The sequence below is a fragment of the Temnothorax longispinosus genome, chromosome 12, assembly GCF_030848805.1.
Source record: "Temnothorax longispinosus isolate EJ_2023e chromosome 12, Tlon_JGU_v1, whole genome shotgun sequence".
NCBI classification, from domain to species: domain Eukaryota; kingdom Metazoa; phylum Arthropoda; class Insecta; order Hymenoptera; family Formicidae; genus Temnothorax; species Temnothorax longispinosus.
In genome coordinates, this window is record NC_092369.1 from 4,172,580 (window position 1) to 4,192,183 (window position 19,604).

General features: G+C 44.1%; 1 protein-coding gene across 1 annotated transcript; it reads left to right on the top strand.

The window, feature by feature from the left end:
- The first annotated feature begins 504 nt into the window (after positions 1–504).
- Positions 505–5,701, top strand: LOC139822690 (uncharacterized). Its single transcript, XM_071794642.1, has 2 exons — positions 505–1,956; positions 2,156–5,701. The coding sequence occupies exons 1-2, from the start codon at positions 505–507 to the stop codon at positions 5,699–5,701; spliced, it is 4,998 nt and encodes a 1,665-aa protein (XP_071650743.1).
- The last annotated feature ends 13,903 nt before the right edge of the window (positions 5,702–19,604 follow it).

Here is a 19,604-nt window from a genome sequence, read left to right on the forward strand (position 1 = left end):
GTCGTGGCCCTCCGATCGCGACGTACCCTGGGTACGCAGACCCTCTTCCAACCGGAGGCCTCACCAGAGCCTCGAGAGCTTGCCCTAGATCGGCCTCCTCCCACTCCGGGAGCTTCCCTTAAGCTCGATCGTAACAACAACGAGAGCCCGCCGGGACGTCGACCGAAGAAGGCAGCACGCCAACGGCTCACGCTTTAAGTCCCCTCCCCCCCGTGTCATAACTTGATTTTTTGAGAGAGGCTCTCAGCCTCAGGCGCCAGTCGGCGCCGTTAACTAAACCAAAAAGAATTATATGTACTTAGATTGGAGAAAATATATTGCCTTGTTTTACCGTCCATTCACTCTACTTGATTTGCGCTCCCTTCCCCCACTCCCTGCGACTCCCGAACATTTCTGGTCCTTCGAGCCGGATCCTCTCTGGCGTGTTTGTCTGTCGGGAAGAGCTTCAGCAGGCGTTCCAAATCGCTTGCCAGGAGTCCACGGGAAACGCGTGTAAAAATAAGTATGAACCACGAAGCGCTACTCCGGAGCCAGCACGATCTGCAGGGTCGTATTGCGCGAGCCGGGGACAACCTAAAGAAGGCCGGAACGGCAAAACTGACACTTGGGATTGTCGAATCTCGCATGCTGACTCTTGATGGCCACTGGAGGAAATTTGAGAGCAACCATGAATTGCTAGGAAGCATTCACTGGAAGGCAATGAGCGAGCACAAATATTTTCGGACCGATCTATACGGCGCGGTGGAGGAGACCTATTTAGTGCAGCGCGGTTCCTTCAAGGATCTCCTCACCGGCATGCGGGCTCGGGCGGCGGAGGACGCCCCCGCAACGCCCACGCACGCCAGCTTCAGCGAACATCCGAAAAGGTCGCTGCCTCGCATCGAGCTGCCAACCTTCTCCGGAGCGTATGAGCAATGGCCCTCCTTCCGCGATCTTTTCCGATCGATGATCGAGAATGATGCAACCTTGTCAAAAATAGAAAAGCTCCATTACCTAAGAACAAGCCTCAAGGGCGAGGCAGACCAATTAGTGAGAAACCTGCCGACAACGGAAGATAACTTTCAACGCGCATGGACGATTCTCAACGACCACTACGAGAACACTCGACTACTTGTGCGGTCATGTTTCTCGACATTCACCACGCAGCCTCACATGAAAAACGAGTCCGCAAGCGACTTGAGGCGCATTTATCACAGCGTACTGCACACGGTCGGCTCCTTGGAAGCGCTGGGGCGCCCGATCTCAAGCAACAGCAATTTATTCGTGCATCTCGTCGTGGAGATGCTGGACGTGCGCTCCCGCCGGGAGTGGGAGACGGCTATCGCGGGGACCTCGGCGCCTCCGTCGATCTGCAAGTTAAAGGAATTCCTTGAGCGACGGGTGCGCACTCTCGAAGCGCTCCAACCACCAAAGCACGACGACAATGGCGCGTCCTCCAGTAAAAGCGGCGGCACCGCGAGGGCATCCGCGAGATCACTTGTGACGCAGAAACCGGGCCAAGAGAAAGGCCGCTGCATCCTATGTCAAAAGAGCCACTACATCGCCTCCTGCGCGGAATTTCAAGGGAAAACCCCAGAGGAAAGAAGAGAAGTCATCAAGTCGAATCAGTTATGCTACAACTGTCTGGGGAAGCATCAGGTCAGCACCTGCCCCTCCAAAAAATCGTGTACTGCCTGCGGGAAAAGGCACCACACCACGATTCACGACTCAAGCACCGGCGTGACGGACACTGCAGGAGCCACTGCCTCCGCCACGTCGCTGCACGTGCAGCACAGCAGAGAGGAGAAACCGACGGTGCTTCTCGCCACCGCTCGGGTGGACGTCGCCGACAACCAGGGCGACCGGCACACCGCTCGAGCTCTCATTGATTCAGGCTCCGAGGTGTCCATCGTGGCCGAATCTCTGGCTCAACGGCTTCGCCTCGCTCGCACCGCCGCCACCACAAGCATTTTCGGGGTGGGCGGACACAAATCCGCAGTAGCCAGAGGCCGAGTCACGCTAAAAATATTCTCAAGAGTCAATGAGTCTTCGCTGCAAACTACCGCCCTCGTCCTCCCGAAGATCTCAGCGGGGGGCCCTTATATCTCGGAGACGCGCTCTTCGTGGCCACACATTCAGGATCTACCGCTCGCTGACCCTGAATTTCAAAAGACAGATGGGAGCAGACGTCTTCGCAACGATCATCGAAGAGGGACTTCGCAAACATGGCACTCGCACGCCCATTGCCCAGCAGACAACGCTGGGCTGGATTCTTTCCGGAATGTGCGGGACTCCGGAGGCAGCCGCCGCGGTGATGTCACTGCAATGCCGAGCGGACGAGGAGCTCGCCGCTTTGGTACGAAGATTCTGGGAGCAGGAAGAACCTCCAGGCAACGCCACTCCTCTCACGGAAGCGGAACGCCGATGCGAGGAACACTTTGTCAAGACTCACACCAGACTGCCGGACGGCCGATTCATGGTACGGCTGCCAACCACCGATAACATGCCAGCGCTGGGCGAGTCACGAGGAATCGCCGTGCGCGTCCAAGGGAGCATGGAACGGCTGTTCAGGACGGATGCGAACTTGAAGCAGGCGTACACTGCCTTCATGACGGAATACGAAGAGCTGGGGCACTTGTCGCCGGCGCCTCCGGCACCCACGGGAAAGAAAAAACTGTGCTACCTGCCTCACCACGGCGTGTTCAAGCAACACGGAGACACTGGAAAAATAAGAGTCGTATTCAACGGCTCGGCTCGCCTACCGTCGGGAGAATCGCTAAATGCGCATCTCTTGCCCGGGCCTAACCTGCTACCGGCCCTGCCAGACGTGCTCACGCGATGGCGAATGCACAAATTTGTCATGGTGACAGACATGGTAAAGATGTATCGGCAGATCCTGGTGCACCCCGACGATCGAGACCTACAACGGATCGTGTGGCGGCCGGACGAGACCGCCGCACTCAGAGACTACCTACTCAACACCGTCACCTACGGCGAGGGCTGTGCGCCCTTCCTGGCCATCCGGTCACGACTGCAGCTAGCAAGGGACGAAAGGGTGCGCTTCCCCCGAGCAGCCGCCGTCCTGGAAGACGACACTTACGTCGACAACGCCTTTCCCGGGGCAGAGACCTTGGAAGAGGCCCTCGAATTACAAACCGAGTTAATCGAGCTATGCATGGCGGGCGGCTTACCACTAAGCAAGTGGTCGGCCAACTCAGACGCCCTCCTGGCTACGATTCCGGAAAAGCACCGCCAGCCACGCAGAGCCCTCGAGTGGGGGACTGACGAAGGTCACTCGATACTAGGTCTTCAGTGGCAACCAGAGAAGGACACCTTCGCTTTCCAAGTTCACCCCGCCACCTCTACACAAGTCACGAAACGGTCAGTGCTGTCCCATACTGCACGACTGTTTGACCCTCTCGGATGGCTCGCCCCTGTAATCATCGGCGCGAAGATTTTGATCCAGAGCACCTGGCTGCAAGGTCTAAAGTGGGACCAACCACTCGCAACGAGAGACGAGCAGGCATGGCTCCGCATCCAGACGAGCCTCAACGTCTTGGAGCGCATCAGAATACCACGATTGGTGAGCACGGGGTCAGAGAAAAGCAAGGTAAAGATTCACGGCTTTGCGGACGCATCAGAGCGGGCCTACGCTGCCGTCATATACATTAGAACGATGGATGGACCAGAGGATATCAAGGTATCCCTGCTTATGGCAAAATCTAAGGTGGCTCCTACTCGACCTGTGACGCTGCCACGACTAGAACTGAGCGCAGCTGCACTTCTGTCCAAACTTGCAAAGCACGCTCGATCAGTTACAGGCCTGACCACTGCCAACGTCACCTTGTGGTCCGACTCCGAGACCACGCTGGCATGGATACGCGGCCACCCCTCACGATGGAAAATATATGTGGCCAACCGCGTGGCGTTCATCCAGGAAACACTTCCCGACGCCAAGTGGCAGCACCTACCCGGAGCAGAAAACCCGGCCGACTGCGCCTCACGAGGAATCACTCCCGAGGAGCTACTGACTCATGACCTGTGGTGGCAGGGGCCTTTATGGCTGAAGAGCGACCTGCCGGCGCCAGCCGCAAGGAGAGAGGAAGAGCCCGAGGACATCCCAGAGCAGCGCGCGCGAGTTCACGCGGCAACCACCGGACCACTGGACTCTGAGATGCTGCTACGATTCTCGACGCTACACCGACTCCTGCGAGTCAGCGCATGGTGCCTCCGATGGCCGAGGGCCACTCGCCCGCGTCTGCTTTCTGTTTCAGATACCCCGCTATCACGCTCGGAGCTAGAGGGAGCACAAAAGGCGTGGGTGCGACAAACGCATCGCACGTGGTTTAGCACGGAGCTAAAGGCGATCGAGGCCAACCAGCCCATACCCAGCCACAGTCCGGTGAAAAAGCTGAGCCCATTCAGAGATGCCGAAGGAATACTGAGAGTGGGCGGTCGCCTGAAACACGCGGTCCTCTGCTTCGACCAGCAACATCCTGCCATCCTGCCAAGGGCGTCTCACCTCACCTCTCTCATCATCAATGCCTGCCATCAAAGGACGCTCCATGGAGGCGTGCAGCTCACATTGAGCCGGTTACGACAACTCTTTTGGGTACCCGGAGGACGAGCGAGCGCCAAGGCGTGCATCCACCGTTGCACCACCTGCGCTCGATGGCGGGCGGCGTCCCCACAACCACTCATGGCAGACCTGCCAGCAGCACGTGTCACCGCATCAAGGCCGTTCACGCACGTGGGCGTGGATTACGCTGGGCCCGTCCTGCTACGGACTTCAAAGGGACGCGGCCTGAAGGCGAACAAGGCCTTCCTGGCAATCTTTGTTTGCTTCAGCACGAAGGCAACCCACCTTGAAGTTGTGTCGGATTACACCACCGACGCATTTTTGGCAGCATTCCGCCGCCTTGTTTCTCGGCGCGGACTGTGCAGCTGCCTCTACAGCGACAGAGGAACAAATTTCGTTGGCGCCGATGCGCAACTACGCGCCTTCTTCAAGGCGGCCACCACCAACAACCGCATCAGCAATGTTCTAGCCAATGAAGGGGTTGAATGGCGATTCAACCCCCCTGCTGCCCCTCACTTCGGAGGACTGTGGGAGGCGGCAGTCAAATCCGTGAAACACCACCTCCGAAGAGTCATTGGAGACACCACACTGACGTATGAAGAAATGGCCACCCTGTTAGCACAAGTAGAAGCTACGCTAAATTCCAGGCCACTGCAAGCCTTAAGTGACGACCACGAGGATCTATCCGCCTTAACGCCGGGGCACTTTTTGATTGGCGGCCCACTTAACACCAACCCGGAGCCGTCACTCACCGAGGTAACGCCGACCAGACTCTCGCGCTGGCAAACTCTCCAACAAATGCGTGACCATTTTTGGCTACGCTGGTCACAAGAGTATTTGAACACGCTGACGACCAGATCCAAGTGGTGGAAGAAGCAGGCCAACCTCAACGTCGGAGACCTGTGCCTCATTCGCAATGAGATCACCCCTCCCAGCAAGTGGCCGCTTGCGCGGATCACAGCCACGCATCCGGGAGCTGATGGACAGACAAGGGTCGTGACAGTCAAGACCGCCACATCCTCCTTCACCAGACCCGTCACAAAACTGGTTCCGCTACCTGGTGTCAACAACGGGATCGGAGCCAGCCAAAATGCCGAAGACGAGAAAAATCACAGCCTCGCTCAGCATTCGTTAGCAGTCTAACAAGGCGGGCGGGATGTATGAGAACGCGCCTGATATGGCTGCCACCCGGCACTTCTCGCGAGCGCTCACGGAGTACAATATACGCGAGTTTGTTTACGTCAATAATGTTACCTGTCGCCGCCGGATGGCCGCATTTCGCGTTAGAAGAATTATTGTTTAACGAAATAAGAAGCCTGGCCCGTCCGAAAGAAACCGGAATCCGTTCGCACTATTCTGCGGCTCCACGCTCCCAGAGGTAGAGAAGGACACTTGCGAGATTGTGATTTCAGTCGTGTTTATTAAACAGATTGTTTTCTTGATACACTTGTTAATTATTCACTATCCTGATTTGCGAGTTACAATAGAGTAACGTTACGGTTGACTCGCGGTACGCGCTCGGTTTTTAGACTGCCCGCCGCTCATTGGAAAGGCGGACTTTTTATTGCGCTCGGTATTGCTGACTTAGCTGTCAGCGCTTTTGATTCCAGGATCAGAGGCCTAGCGAGCTGGTGATGCCCGGAATGCCCATATATGGCCATTACCGAAACTTGCGCTGGCCTTCGCGTCAGCGTTCGAAGTTGAACGCTCCCGGTGCCAATCGTCAGTTTTTCGGCGGATGTTAGGGTCGATCCTCGTCGCTAGGGTCGGATTTCCTATAGGAGGCAACTCGGTGTTGCCAAGTGCATTAATTGATCTCTAATACGTTGTGCGCTCACAACATCCTTTCCCCCGCGGAAAAAGAAACTGAGGTATACGAAATTTTTCGTTATTTATTTATTTGTGTTTTTCTTTTTCTTGAGAGGTTAAAATCTAATTTTCTTATATGCTAATATGTATGCTGTGGTTTCCCCCTTTAAATTCTTAATGATTCTCTTTTTTCTTTATTACATAAATGATTACAAGTATAATGCTTACTACGGCTACAATTATGGTCGCGGAACCTACAGGATATACAATATTCTTATTTGCAAAAACGCTTGGTTGGTTATTTTCCACTTCTTTTTTAATTTTATCCAGACTTAAACTTAATTTTATTAATTCTGACGGATCTTCGATTACTGGTTCTAACTTTATTTCTTTTTCGGAATCTAATTTGTTGTCTAAAGTTATGCTTTTCTCTAAGATATTAGTTACATTGAATTCTGGTAAATACATTTGTACATATTTAGTATAAATTCAGTTTTTTGTTTCTAAAATTATATCTGGTGTAGTTAATTTACAATTATCACGCAATGTTATTTTTTCGGTTTTTTCAATTTTAATTTTATTTTCTGGCAGTTCATTACATTGAATTATTATTTTCGATATTTTTGGAGTGGAATATAACCATGTTTGAGGTTCGGCTAATGTTGTAACGGCCTGACTTTGTCGAACGCGGACGAGTTTACGGGATCGGGAGTTCGATGACAGGCCCAGAAACAGTAATCAATTTGCCATGTGAATATGCACTTTATTCGAATATTCAAATCTATACTATAAACTATCATATACAATACTCGGGATTCGGTATTACACACGAACTGAACGCGGGAAATTACCGTGGTCGGTAGTGCCGGTGCACGCGACGCGGTATACGAAATCTCGGGACTCGAGTCTTCGCCTCGAGGTGCGGTACGCAAGGGCGGGATAACGCAGCGCGGTATTTTACAGAACGGAGTTCGTTGCGGTATACAGGGCAACGATAAGGCGGAACGCGGTAGATTACATACGGAACGCGGCTACGAGTAGACGCTAAGGGAACGCGGTATATTACATAGTGATTGATACATATATTTAATACATACAAGAAAGATATACGCTGATAACGGAACGCGGTATATTACATACGGAACGCGGGACGTGACATACGGAGCGCGGTGTATTACATACGGAACGCGGGACGTGACATACGGAGCGCGGTGTATTACATACGGAACGCGGGGCGTGACATACGGAGCGCGGTATATTACACGCGGCGACAGCTATCAGAACGCTGTATGCGATGCACGGGTAAGCGAGCGCGGTAGGTTGTACCAGAGGATGGCAGAATCCCGGGATCACGGTTGTGAGAACTCTCGCGGCGAGGCCGAGCACGCTCGACCCCGCGGTACCGTGATCGTCGGGGCAATCAGGGAATTCGGGAACACTCTGAGAACCCTCAGTCGAGAACCAGAACTCTGGACCTCGTTGTACGTGTTGCCCTAGGATTCGGAAGGTATCGGGAGGTAGCTTCGTCAGGAGAGCCGAGATGAAGACGAAGTGTGTTCTTCGTCGAGCGCGCCGGCTTTTTATACCGCGCGTCGCGGTGAGCTTGGCAGGAGGGAGCAGAGATCCCAGGTTTAGGTCTCTGCTACATAGCCTGTGGAGGGGATAGGCTGTGGAGGGGATAGGATCGCGTCACGTGACGCTGACGCACACAAGCCAAGCGCCCCGTGTACATGTGCGCTCAGCGCTCGGCCAGCCTCGGCCAGCTAGAGAGAGCAAACATGCTATGCTCTTTCTCTTTCTCTCTTGAACCGGCGCGTCGTCAGCCTCGCAGACGAAATACGTATATTAGCGGCTTGACTGTCGCGTGCGTCTTTCTACACTAGATGCGATCAGATGCGATACACTATCATATCGCTTAATGATTTTACAATTTAGAAGTTAAAATCATTAATTAATTAAATTACAATTTCTTGTGTATATAAAAAGTATTAACTTAAAAACAAAACCGAGAACTTGAGTCGCCAGTAAATAATTAACAATCAGCACAGGAGTTGTGTTCGACCAAACTGGCAATTTTATTATTCAAAAGACGCTACGTTTCGACCGCAAAATTAGGTCCTTTTCAAGCGTGTATAACTCACAAATATTATTTAGTTAGACATAGTTGCCAAAATACGCCGAATCTAAAAACTAAACATCAGATTTTGTAGAACGCGAAAAGCAGAATAAGTCCAGAAACATTATATAAATAAAAATAACTTACATATTGGAGTGTTAATTACAAGACATAAAAGACAGTTTAACTATATTTCCGTTGTCCGTATTATATCAGAGGGACGAATCCCTGTCGTGCGATGGTAAAATTGCGACTGACAAGAAAGGACAGAACAATAAACATTGGCTTCGAATTTTTCTGAAGTAAAGAGAGGGAAGTAAACGAGAAGGGGATATTACGTTTCCTTTATGATATGTTTATAGAGAGCATTGAGACTTTCCGTGTCATTTTGCATATTAATAGTGTTGTCCAAATTTTTAATAAAAAACATCTCGGCTAATTCCCTCTTTCTAATCAGTTTTTCTTTGTGCATTATCTCTGGATTCCCCCAATCAAAGTCATGTCCACGGGATATTCGATGTTCATTAACTACAGAGTATTTGCCAGCTGGTTTTTTGATATCCTTCTGGTGTTCTTTCAGACGCGTGCAAAGATGCCTTTTTGTCTGCCCTATATATATAGCATTACAATCTTTACACTTGATCTTGTATACGATTTCCGTTTGTTTCAGATCATTAATTTTATCTTTACCGCGTTTAATCAGGCAATCTAATTTTTTAGGACTTGTGAACAGAGACGTAATATGGCACTTTCTCAGCGTGTGATTAATATTTTCGCTTAAATCCTTTATGTATGGTAACAGCATGCACCTCTTTAAATCAAATTCTGTTTTATTGTCCGTGGAGATGTTATGTAAGGTATCACGTGTTTTTAAGAGGTGTAACCTATTTAAAATGTGTTTATTAATAATTTGTTTTGGAAAATTGTTGTTATTTAAGATGTCTTTGACTGTTTTGATATTATTGCTATGGAATCTTTTATCAGAAAGTAGTATCGCACGATCAACTAGACTTGTGATGGTATTCAACTTGTATTTTAAAGGTTGGTTCGAATAAAAGTTTGTACATCTTCCCGAGAACGTTTGTTTTCGATACCAATTCGTTAGCAGAGTATTGCCATTTCTAATGACAGTTGTGTCGAGGAAGTTAAGAGACCCGTTATTTTCAATTTCGTATGTTTTGAGTCTAGGATGATAATCATTAAAAACTGTAAGTATCAGGTCCACATGTTTTCTCGGGACGACCGCGAAAATATCGTCCACATATCTGAAAAATAATGAGATGTTGAGAAGGATATCAGAAAACCAGCTGGTAAATACTCTGTAGTTAGTGAACATCGAATATCCCGTGGACATGACTTTGATTGGGGAATCCAGAGATAATGCACAAAGAAAAACTGATTAGAAAGAGGGAATTAGCCGAGATGTTTTTTATTAAAAATTCGGACAACACTATTAATATGCAAAATGACACGGAAAGTCTCAATGCTCTCTATAAACATATCATAAAGGAAACGTAATATCCCCTTCTCGTCTACTTCCCTCTCTTTACTTCAGAAAAATTCGAAGCCAATGTTTATTGTTCTGTCCTTTCTTGTCAGTCGCAATTTTACCATCGCACGACAGAGATTCGTCTCTCTGATATAATACGGACAACGGAAATATAGTTAAACTGTCTTTTATGTCTTGTAATTAACACTCCAATATGTAAGTTATTTTTATTTATATAATGTTTCTGGACTTATTCTGCTTGTCGCGTTCTACAAAATCTGATGTTTAGTTTTTAGATTCGGCGTATTTTGGCAACTATGTCTAACTAAATAATATTTGTGAGTTATACACGCTTGAAAAGGACCTAATTTTGCGGTCGAAACGTAGCGTCTTTTGAATAATAAAATTGCCAGTTTGGTCGAACACAACTCCTGTGCTGATTGTTAATTATTTACTGGCGACTCAAGTTCTCGGTTTTGTTTTTGGTAATTCTTCAGTTTAGCTACAGCAGCACAAAAAACGATGAATTTAGGCTTATTCGACGCGTTTTTGCACGAAACGACCGAATCTGGCAAAAAAAAGTGTCGCTCTGCCCCGCGAAGCGAGATATTAACGGTTAAAGTTGACAGGAATCAGGTTATGATTCCTGTCATACCGACGAGATGCAGCGACTACGACCATGCCCTGCGGCCACACACGCATGCTCAGTGGTCGCACGCGCAAAAACGCGTCGAATAAGCCTAAATTCATCGTTTTTTGTGCTGCTGTAGCTAAACTGAAGAATTACCAATTCGGTAATTCTTCAGTTTAGCTACAGCAGCGTCGAATAAGCCTAAATTCATCGATTTTTGTGCTGCTGTAGCTAAACTGAAGAATTACCCTTATTTTCAACAAGTAACATGTCTGTACACACAAAAAAATACATTACTTTAATGCCTACAGACAGAAATATAATTGTCCAGGGTCAACGGCTGACGGACATACATATGGATCATTTCCATAGACTTTTACAAAGTTGTTCAGATTATAGACCTGTCGGAATACAATTGCCTGATATGATTCAACCTGTATTACAAGATAAAAAATACATTCAAATATTGTGTAGCTCGTCACATTGGGTGTGTTGTTATTATGATACAAAAACTATATTTGTATATGATTCCTCACATAATAAAACATTGTGTAAAGATCATGAGCGATTCTTGGAAAAATTATTTCCAGCACATGACTTTAAAAAACATCCCGTCAAATTTCCTAATGTGCAACGTCAACCGAACTGTAGCGATTGTGGTGTTTTTGCTATAGCTTTTGCTACTTCATTGTTATTCAATATTAAACCTGACAAAGTAAAGTATGAATATAAGTTTATGCGTTCACATTTGATACAAATTTTGGAAAATAATGTTATGGAACATTTTCCTCAGGATTTGCAATGTGCTAGTCCTCAAAAAGTATTTCCATTAGCAGTGATAAGAGATAGAGAAGCTAAAGCGACTGCTCAACGTATGAAAAGACATTTTAAAAGTAATTGCGCTAAAGAATGTCGGGCAGAAAAACAGGATTTAGAAAATCGCGCTACAAAGCAGCAACGATGCAAACAGAATTTACCAAATAATCGTGCTCAAGATTCACAATGTGCTATTTTTCAAAGAGTACTTCCTTTAGCGATAATAAAAGCGACAGAAACTGAAGCGATTGCTAAAAGTGCAAAGACACATTCTGAAAGTAATTATGCTACAGAATCTCGTGCAGAGCAGCAGGATTTAAACAATCGCGCTATTATAAAGCGATCCAAACAGAATTTAAAAAAGAAAGTAATTTTAAAGTCCAAAGAAAAAAATATAATTATTCGAGGCAAATGGATTACGGACGCTCATATGGATCATTTCCATACACTTTTGCGAAGTTGTTCAGATTATGAACCTGTCGGAACATGGCGAATCCAATTGCCTCAATTTATTCAACGTATACCAGAAGATAGAAAACATATACAAATATTGCACAGTTCGTCAGTTCCGTTCAATTGTGGAGATCCAAAACTTAGAGATAGAAATGGACATTGGGTATGTAGTTATTACGATACAAAAAAAATATATATCTATGATTCACAAAATAAACAAGAATTGCACGAACATCACGAGATATTCTTGAGAGAATTATTTCCAACGTACGACTTTGAGAATAATTCTGTCGAATTTCCTACTGTACAATATCAACCAAACTGTAATGATTGCGGAGTTTTTGCTATAGCTTTTGCGATTTCATTATTGTTTAATATTAAACCTGACGAAGTTAGATATGATCACATGGTAATGCGTTCACATTTGTTGAAGATTTTTGAATCGAATACAATTGAACATTTTCCTCAAGATCCACAAAGTGATGCTCAGACAGTGCTTCCATTAGCAGTAATAAGAGATAGAGAAGCTAAAGCGACTGCTCTGCGTATAAATAGACATTTATCTCAGAAAGATTTCTGTGAAAACATTAGTAATACTGGAAATAATTGCGTTGAGAAACGTTGTCGAGAGGAACAGGACTCGTCAGAAAATGATCGTGCTAAAAAACGGCGTCGATATCAGAATTCAGAAAACAATTGTGTTAATAATACTAAAATTAATCGCGCTAAGAAACGTTGTCGAGAGGAACAAGACTCGTCAGAAAATAATTGTGCTAAAAAACGGCGTCGATATCAGAATTTAGAAGACAATCGTGCTAAAAAACGACGTCAGTATAAAGACAACTTAGCAAATAATCGCCTTAATAAGCGAAAACTTTATCTTATACATTCTCAGCAAGAACGAGATAGACAAAGAAAATATTATCTTATACATTCTCAGCAAAAACGAGATAGACAAAAAAAATATTATCTTCTACATTCTCAGCAAGAACGAGATAGACAAAGAAAATATTATCTTATACATTCTCAGCAAAAACGAGATAGACAAAGAAAATATTATCTTATACATTCTCAGCAAAAACGAGATAGACAAAGAAAATATTCTGATTGTAAATGGCTTTATAATAAGCGATATTATGAGAGAAAGAATTCTAAATACGTACCTGCGAACAAAAATCACGATATTGCCAAAAATATTACTAGAAAATATGCAAAGTTTTGGTCACGAAATTACATACAATTTCTTATTCCTGTGGCAATTGAAGACATCAAAAACAAACTTAATATTAAAAATCCTACTGAAAGACGATTAGAAGCCGAAAGAATCTTACGTTGGTGTATGCGTATTCGAGATAGTTTTGTCAGCAAGATCTCTAAAATATTAGCTTCACTTAAAAAGAAATCAGACGTGTGGTTGACTCTTGCCGCTGAATGCTCTATAAATGACGATAAAATACGTGCATTATGTGGCACATCGGGACATACAGCTTCATCCGAAAATTATTTTATCGATACATATCATAACATCGCTTCATCACAACTGTTGGTAATTAACGAGAAAGGTAAAACTACGAATGTATTACCTTTGCAACAAGCACGAGTCAAAAAATCATGGTTATGCAATGCTTTGTGTAAAATTTATGATGATCCGTTGATGAAGATTTTAATCGATCGTTATGAAAAATTTCTCAAAACGATATTTGCCTGCACTTTAAAGAAAATACCACAATTGTTAACAGATATTCATACATGTACGATAAAGAATTCTGATAGAAAGGGTCACACACATGCCTGTTACATTGATGCAACTCTTTGCAAAGCTCTATTTCTTCCTGTTTTATTATTATCACCTCATTTTTCAATGGTGAGATATATTAAACGTTTAATTTATCAAATGACAAGTTTATACGACAAAATGTTAAATCTGGAGAAGGCTTTAACTTCTGTTGATTTAGACACGTTAAACGAAATTATAATTTCGGCACAACAAAAAGCATATATGTACAAACATCAGCAGAATCGTACTACTTTGAGTGAAGATGAAATCATGTCTCGCTTTAAAAACGCATTTAAGGCTTTTACTAAACGCTCCATAGACACACCTCGATATGTTTGTGCATCATGTGAGAGACTTTTATATAGAAGAAGTGTCTCTGAATTTAATAAGCTTAAAGCACGAATAGATATTTCAATTTGGAGAGATTTAATGGCGCATTTAGAAAAACATAATATTACTCCGCAATACATATGTAATTACTGTGAAAAAAAATTCCGTGACGGATTAATGCCTGCGTATTGCGTTTTAAATGATCGTATTGTACATGATTCACCTGAAGTAATATCATGTCTTAACCAGTTTGAAAAAATTCTCATACAAAGAGCTAAAGCTTTTCAAACTGTCGTTACAATGAAACCTGTTAGTAACAAGAAATTGCCTCACAGACAGATGGTACAAAAAGTAAAAGGTAGAACGTTTCATTTACCGTTACCTTTACAAGAAACATTGAACAAAATATGTCCTGATACTGATCCGATTAATATCAATCACGAACTGTACTTTGTACGTGTTAGAGGTATTCCGACAAAATCAAAAATGATTTGGGAAGATATGGTAGACGTTAACAAGGTTTTTGACGCCTTAGTGTGGTTAAAAGAACACAATCCTTTATATTCTCATGTTCGATATCGTGGGGTCGCAATAGGGATCAGGACGGTGGCGGTGAGTCAGCGAGACAAGATTTGGTAACAAAAAACAATATATTCTGTCTAAATTATGTACATTGTGTTTGCGTTGTCTTAGGCGGCGCCTTGTAGGCGCCTAATCAAAAAATATAGGTGCTTATGCACAGTTTAAAAGTTCATTTGGCGGATGGCCTTCTTTGCAAGGGGCTCAGGGGGGACCGAGTTGTTGTTAAGGTCGATTTTAGAGCCCGGGGTGCGAGGTGGCTTGTCCGTCGGTTGATCCGGTGGGTCCGCTGGCGATGACGGAGCCAGAAATGCTCGCCTGAGCACCGTCTGACACGCTGTGGATCGCGTCTCCTTGACGCGTATCAGGTGGAGGGCCGGTGGCCGAGAGATGCGGCAATCCCGTTTCGGGAGCGTCAGTCCGGCTGGCCTGGTGCGGCGCACCTCCGGGAGCTCCAATGGAATGAGCTTCCACGGACGTATCGCTTGTCCCTTGTCCAATTCCCGTCTCGATGCCTGCCGCTCCTGCGGCATTGGCTGGTTGGCCAGATGAGATTGCACAAGGGCCGGTGGCTCTTGGTGCCGCTCCTGCGACACCGGTTTAGCGGGCTCCGCCTCCTTCGTGTGCCGCTCCTGAGGTACCGGCTGGTGGGAGAGGCGCTTCTTCCGTCTCTGGCCCCGCGTCCTGGTTCGGCACCTCTTCCTTCGGGTCGCTGTTGGAGTGGGGCCTCCGCTTCTACTGTGCCGGGCCCGGAGGGGGCGTCCGACTTGGAGGGGGCCACGGTCTCCACGATGGCTCCACGAGAGTGCAATGAGCGGAGGAGAAGTCTCTCGACGCTCGATAATTTCTGCGCGGAGGAGATGAAATCTCACTCGACGCGGCAAAAGATATATTAATTTCGAGTCTCTCAACGCTTCCTCAAGGCGAGATCGCCGAGTATAGCGGTAGGATTCGATGCTGGTCTGTGCGCGGCTTCGCCTTAAATTGCTACTCGAACGTACTTTAAACGCGAGTAATTGTACGTGAGCCGGCGACGCGCCGCGGCGAGCCGCGCAATCTGATAAGCGCGTGTTGGCCGGGCGCGCATTTGTCAGGCGCGCGCGGCACATGTTCGACTTCTCGAACACTCATATTGTATTGCCAAATACTTGTAAGGAGTTTTCTTTACAAACGTCATTATTAATTGATCCAGATTTTGAAGCACAGGAGACAGAAAATGCTACTGAATCTAATTTGGATGACGAACGCGAATCGAGCCCAAAAAGTCCAACGCAAGAAAACAACGTAGACGCTACTTTAAATAATGAGCGTAAGGCAATGTTAACTCAGGTTCTTGACGAAAGTAATGATTATTACGATTACGAGCAATATACTATTTATCCTTTATATGAAAAAAAATTATGTAAAACTGATACCGCTTTATATCAAATGTTAAAAATAGCCGATTTGCCCTTGGACAATCGTGAGAGATCTTTAGATCTATTGTGTTTTCCAGATTTATTTCCTTTTGGTATTGATGGACGACACCAAGCTAGACGGGTTAAACTTCACGACCATGAATTTGATAAATGTTGTTTGATGTCCAAACATCCACAATTCAGATTAAATATACAATTCGTATTTTTTCTGTATAATCTGTACACTTTTCGTCAAATAAATCGTGGTATTTATAGCAAACTATGTACAACTAAGCGTTTATACGGCTTCAGAATATTAGAAGCACTACAGACAGATGTATTAGAATCTGACTTGAGTACAATATTCGCCACTATAAGAAATACGGAACAATACTGGCGTATACCGAGGAGTAATTTAAGATGTATGACGCAAGAATACGGACCTGCGACATGGTTCGTAACATGGAGTCCTGCTGAATGGCTGATGCCTGACTTAGCTGCATATCTTTGTGAAGTAAATGGATGGCCTGACGATTCGACGCCCATTAGTGTACTCGTTGCTAAGGATCCCGTGTCAACGTCAAGGTTTCTTGATAACAAATTCAAAGCGTTCCTTGATTTTATTTGTTCCAAAGATAATCCGATCGGAAAAGTGGCGCATTATTTCTGGCGACGAGAATACCAAGGTAGAGGTATACAACATTTTCATTTATTAATTTGGATTGAAGGTGCGCCAATTATCGGGAAATCTTCTGTTGAAGAAGTTTCTCAATTTATTTTGCAACACATAACTTGTGAAATGCCAGATCCAAATATTTCACCATTGTTATACAGGCGAGTCAATACGCATCAACGACACAAACATAACGATTATTGTCTTCGTTCTAAAAAAGTAGGACGCAAAACGATTCGTGTGTGTCGTTTCGGATTTCATCGTCCTGTCACGGAAACGTTGATTTTGAAAGATGTCATAAGTTCGATAGCAGGTAGGAAACGATTGAAACATAGAAGTAGGCTTTATCATGTTCCTCGAAAACATGATGAGATCAATATAAATGATTATCATCCTGTTCTTCTTACGGTATTAGAAGGAAATGTCGATATACAATACGTAAGTGAAACATCCACGTTGCTTACTTGGTATATTACTAAGTACGTAAATAAACCAGGAAAATGTGAAATATCTGATGCTGTCCTTGATAGTAAAAATAAGACAAAAAAATCATTGCGTCAAGAACTTTGGAATTTTACTTTGCGAGCCACGAGTAATAGGGAATGTGGATCTCTTAAAGCCTGTGATGGAATGTGTGGTATTCCTTTATGGGGAACTGATTCAAAAACGACTATAAAATGGTTAGATGTTAATCAGATACGACGTAAAAAAGTTAAAACTTATAAGGAAATTGAAGCTCTTGACGGAGATTCTACAAATATATTTTGTCCATCTATAATAGATGAACATTATCCACGGAGACCGAAAGAATTGGAATCTATGTTTTATATGAGTTTGTACAGTGGTATGATATTTTGAAAAATAAAACACGAGGTAAAAATATTGAATACTACACGATGGAGAATGGTTATTATCTAAAACGGCGACAGCGTGGATGTCTTATTAATCACTATAAATATAATGTCAATACGCAGCCGGAAAATTATTTCTTTTCATTACTGCTCATGTTTAAACCGTGGCGGAAAATAGAAGATCTTAAAGACGGATGTGATACATATACAGAAGCATTTCACAAGGAAAAGTTATATCTTACGGAAGCATTGCAATATCATGAAAAATTAGAGGAAGTGCAAAAAGCATTTGAAACTGCGAAGCAATTAGTTGAACAATATTTAGATAATTTGGAAAAACAGCATGAGTCTCAAGATGATCCCGATAATCCAATAGGTGTTCAAAATATTGAGGCTGGTGAAGCGATGCAAGATTTTAAGGATCTTGGTGACAAATTAAATCAGAAAATCGATGTATCTGAAATGATTTCAAATCTGAACGCAGATCAAAGAAGAATATTTGACAGAGTCATCAACGCCGTAAAGATATCGCCGGATAACGAACAATTTAAACAATTACTATTATACGTTAGCGGAGAAGGAGGTACTGGTAAAAGTTTTTTAATTAAAACAATTAAATGCTGGATAAAACAAAATCTCCACAAGGATACTGCTGTAACAGCACCTACCGGTATAGCGGCGTTTAATATCGATGGTTTAACAACTCACAGGCAATAGCAGTTACCTGTTGAACATGGTGATCAGTCTCCTAAGTATACACTATTATCTGATCACGTTTTGAAAGTTTTACGGGCAGATCTTAAAGATGTTAGTCTTATTATAATTGATGAAGTGTCAATGATATCTAATTTAACTTTCATGTATATACATTTACGACTATGTCAAGTATTTGATACCATGGATGACGATTTCTTTGGTGGAAAGCATGTTCTTTTATTTGGAAATCTGCTTCAATTACCTCCTGTACGTGAAAATTTTATCTTTGTTCCACTATCAAAAGCAGAATTTAATAAATATATTGGCAGTGTGGGGACTACTCCTGAGGAATGGTTGTGGCAAAAATTTCAATATGTTGAATTGACGATCAATATGCGTCAGCAAGGAGATACAGCTTATCGTGAATTACTCTCGAGAGTTCGTGTTGGTTTATTGACAACTTCTGATTCTGAGATTCTCGAGAAAAGAAGAATATCATTGAAAGGTCAGTCTTTCGATGAAAGATTATACGAATTGTGTAATTATCTTGATAATTTGCCGCCTAACACTGTTTGTTTACTGCCTACTCGTTATTTGTGCGATGTTCTTAACACTGCAATGCTAAGTCGTATTGCTTCGAAAGAAATATTATTAATTGCTCAAGATACGCTTGACTGTGATAATTATATTAAACGAAAGGTACAAAAGCGATTGACGGATAATGAAGACGATGATACCAATACAGCTGGGCTTTTGAAACAAATTACAATTAAAATTGGAGCGAAAGTTATGATAAGACGCAATATTGATGTCACTTTGGGCCTGGTAAATGGTACAATTGCTACAGTTATTTCTGTTGTGCGGGATATATCTACCGATTGTGTAGAAAAGATTAAACTTCTTTTACCGTCTGGTTTGGAGTATTGTATTGAAAGAGTAAGTGTCAAGTTTAAAGTAATGGAGAAAGCATATGTTATCAGAAAACAATTTCCCATAACTCTCAGTTATGGCATAACCATTCATAAAAGTCAAGGATTAACCTTGCAAAACGCTGTTATGGATATAGGTAATTCTATATTTAGTTGTGCTCAGACATATGTTGCGTTATCCCGATTACCGTCTTTGGATGGATTGCATTTAATTAACTTTGATCCTTCAGCTGTAAAAGTAAGTGAAAGAGCTATTAGCGAATATAATCGACTAATACGAACATTTCTACCGCAAGCACAAACGATTCCTATTTCGAAAAAACGTTTTCGAAAAGTAAAAGATGTTCCGTGGACATTGTCGAAAATAATCAATGCCGGTCAAGAGTCAGATCAACAAGTTGGAAAAAGTACTGCTGAGCCGATACCTGTTTTGCAAAATGAAGATGGAGTTTCATGCTACGCAAATTCAGTAATACAATGTTTTTGCAGTCAAGTATTAC

What these genes read in the sequence shown, in the direction of transcription:
- LOC139822690 (XM_071794642.1), top strand. Translation starts at nt 505, where the DNA reads ATGAACCACGAAGCGCTACTCCGGAGCCAGCACGATCTGCAGGGTCGT. An exon ending in CCACCACAAGCATTTTCGGG is followed by an intron (nt 1,957 to 2,155) that starts GTGGGCGGACAC and finishes TTCAAAAGACAG; the next exon opens with ATGGGAGCAGACGTCTTCGC.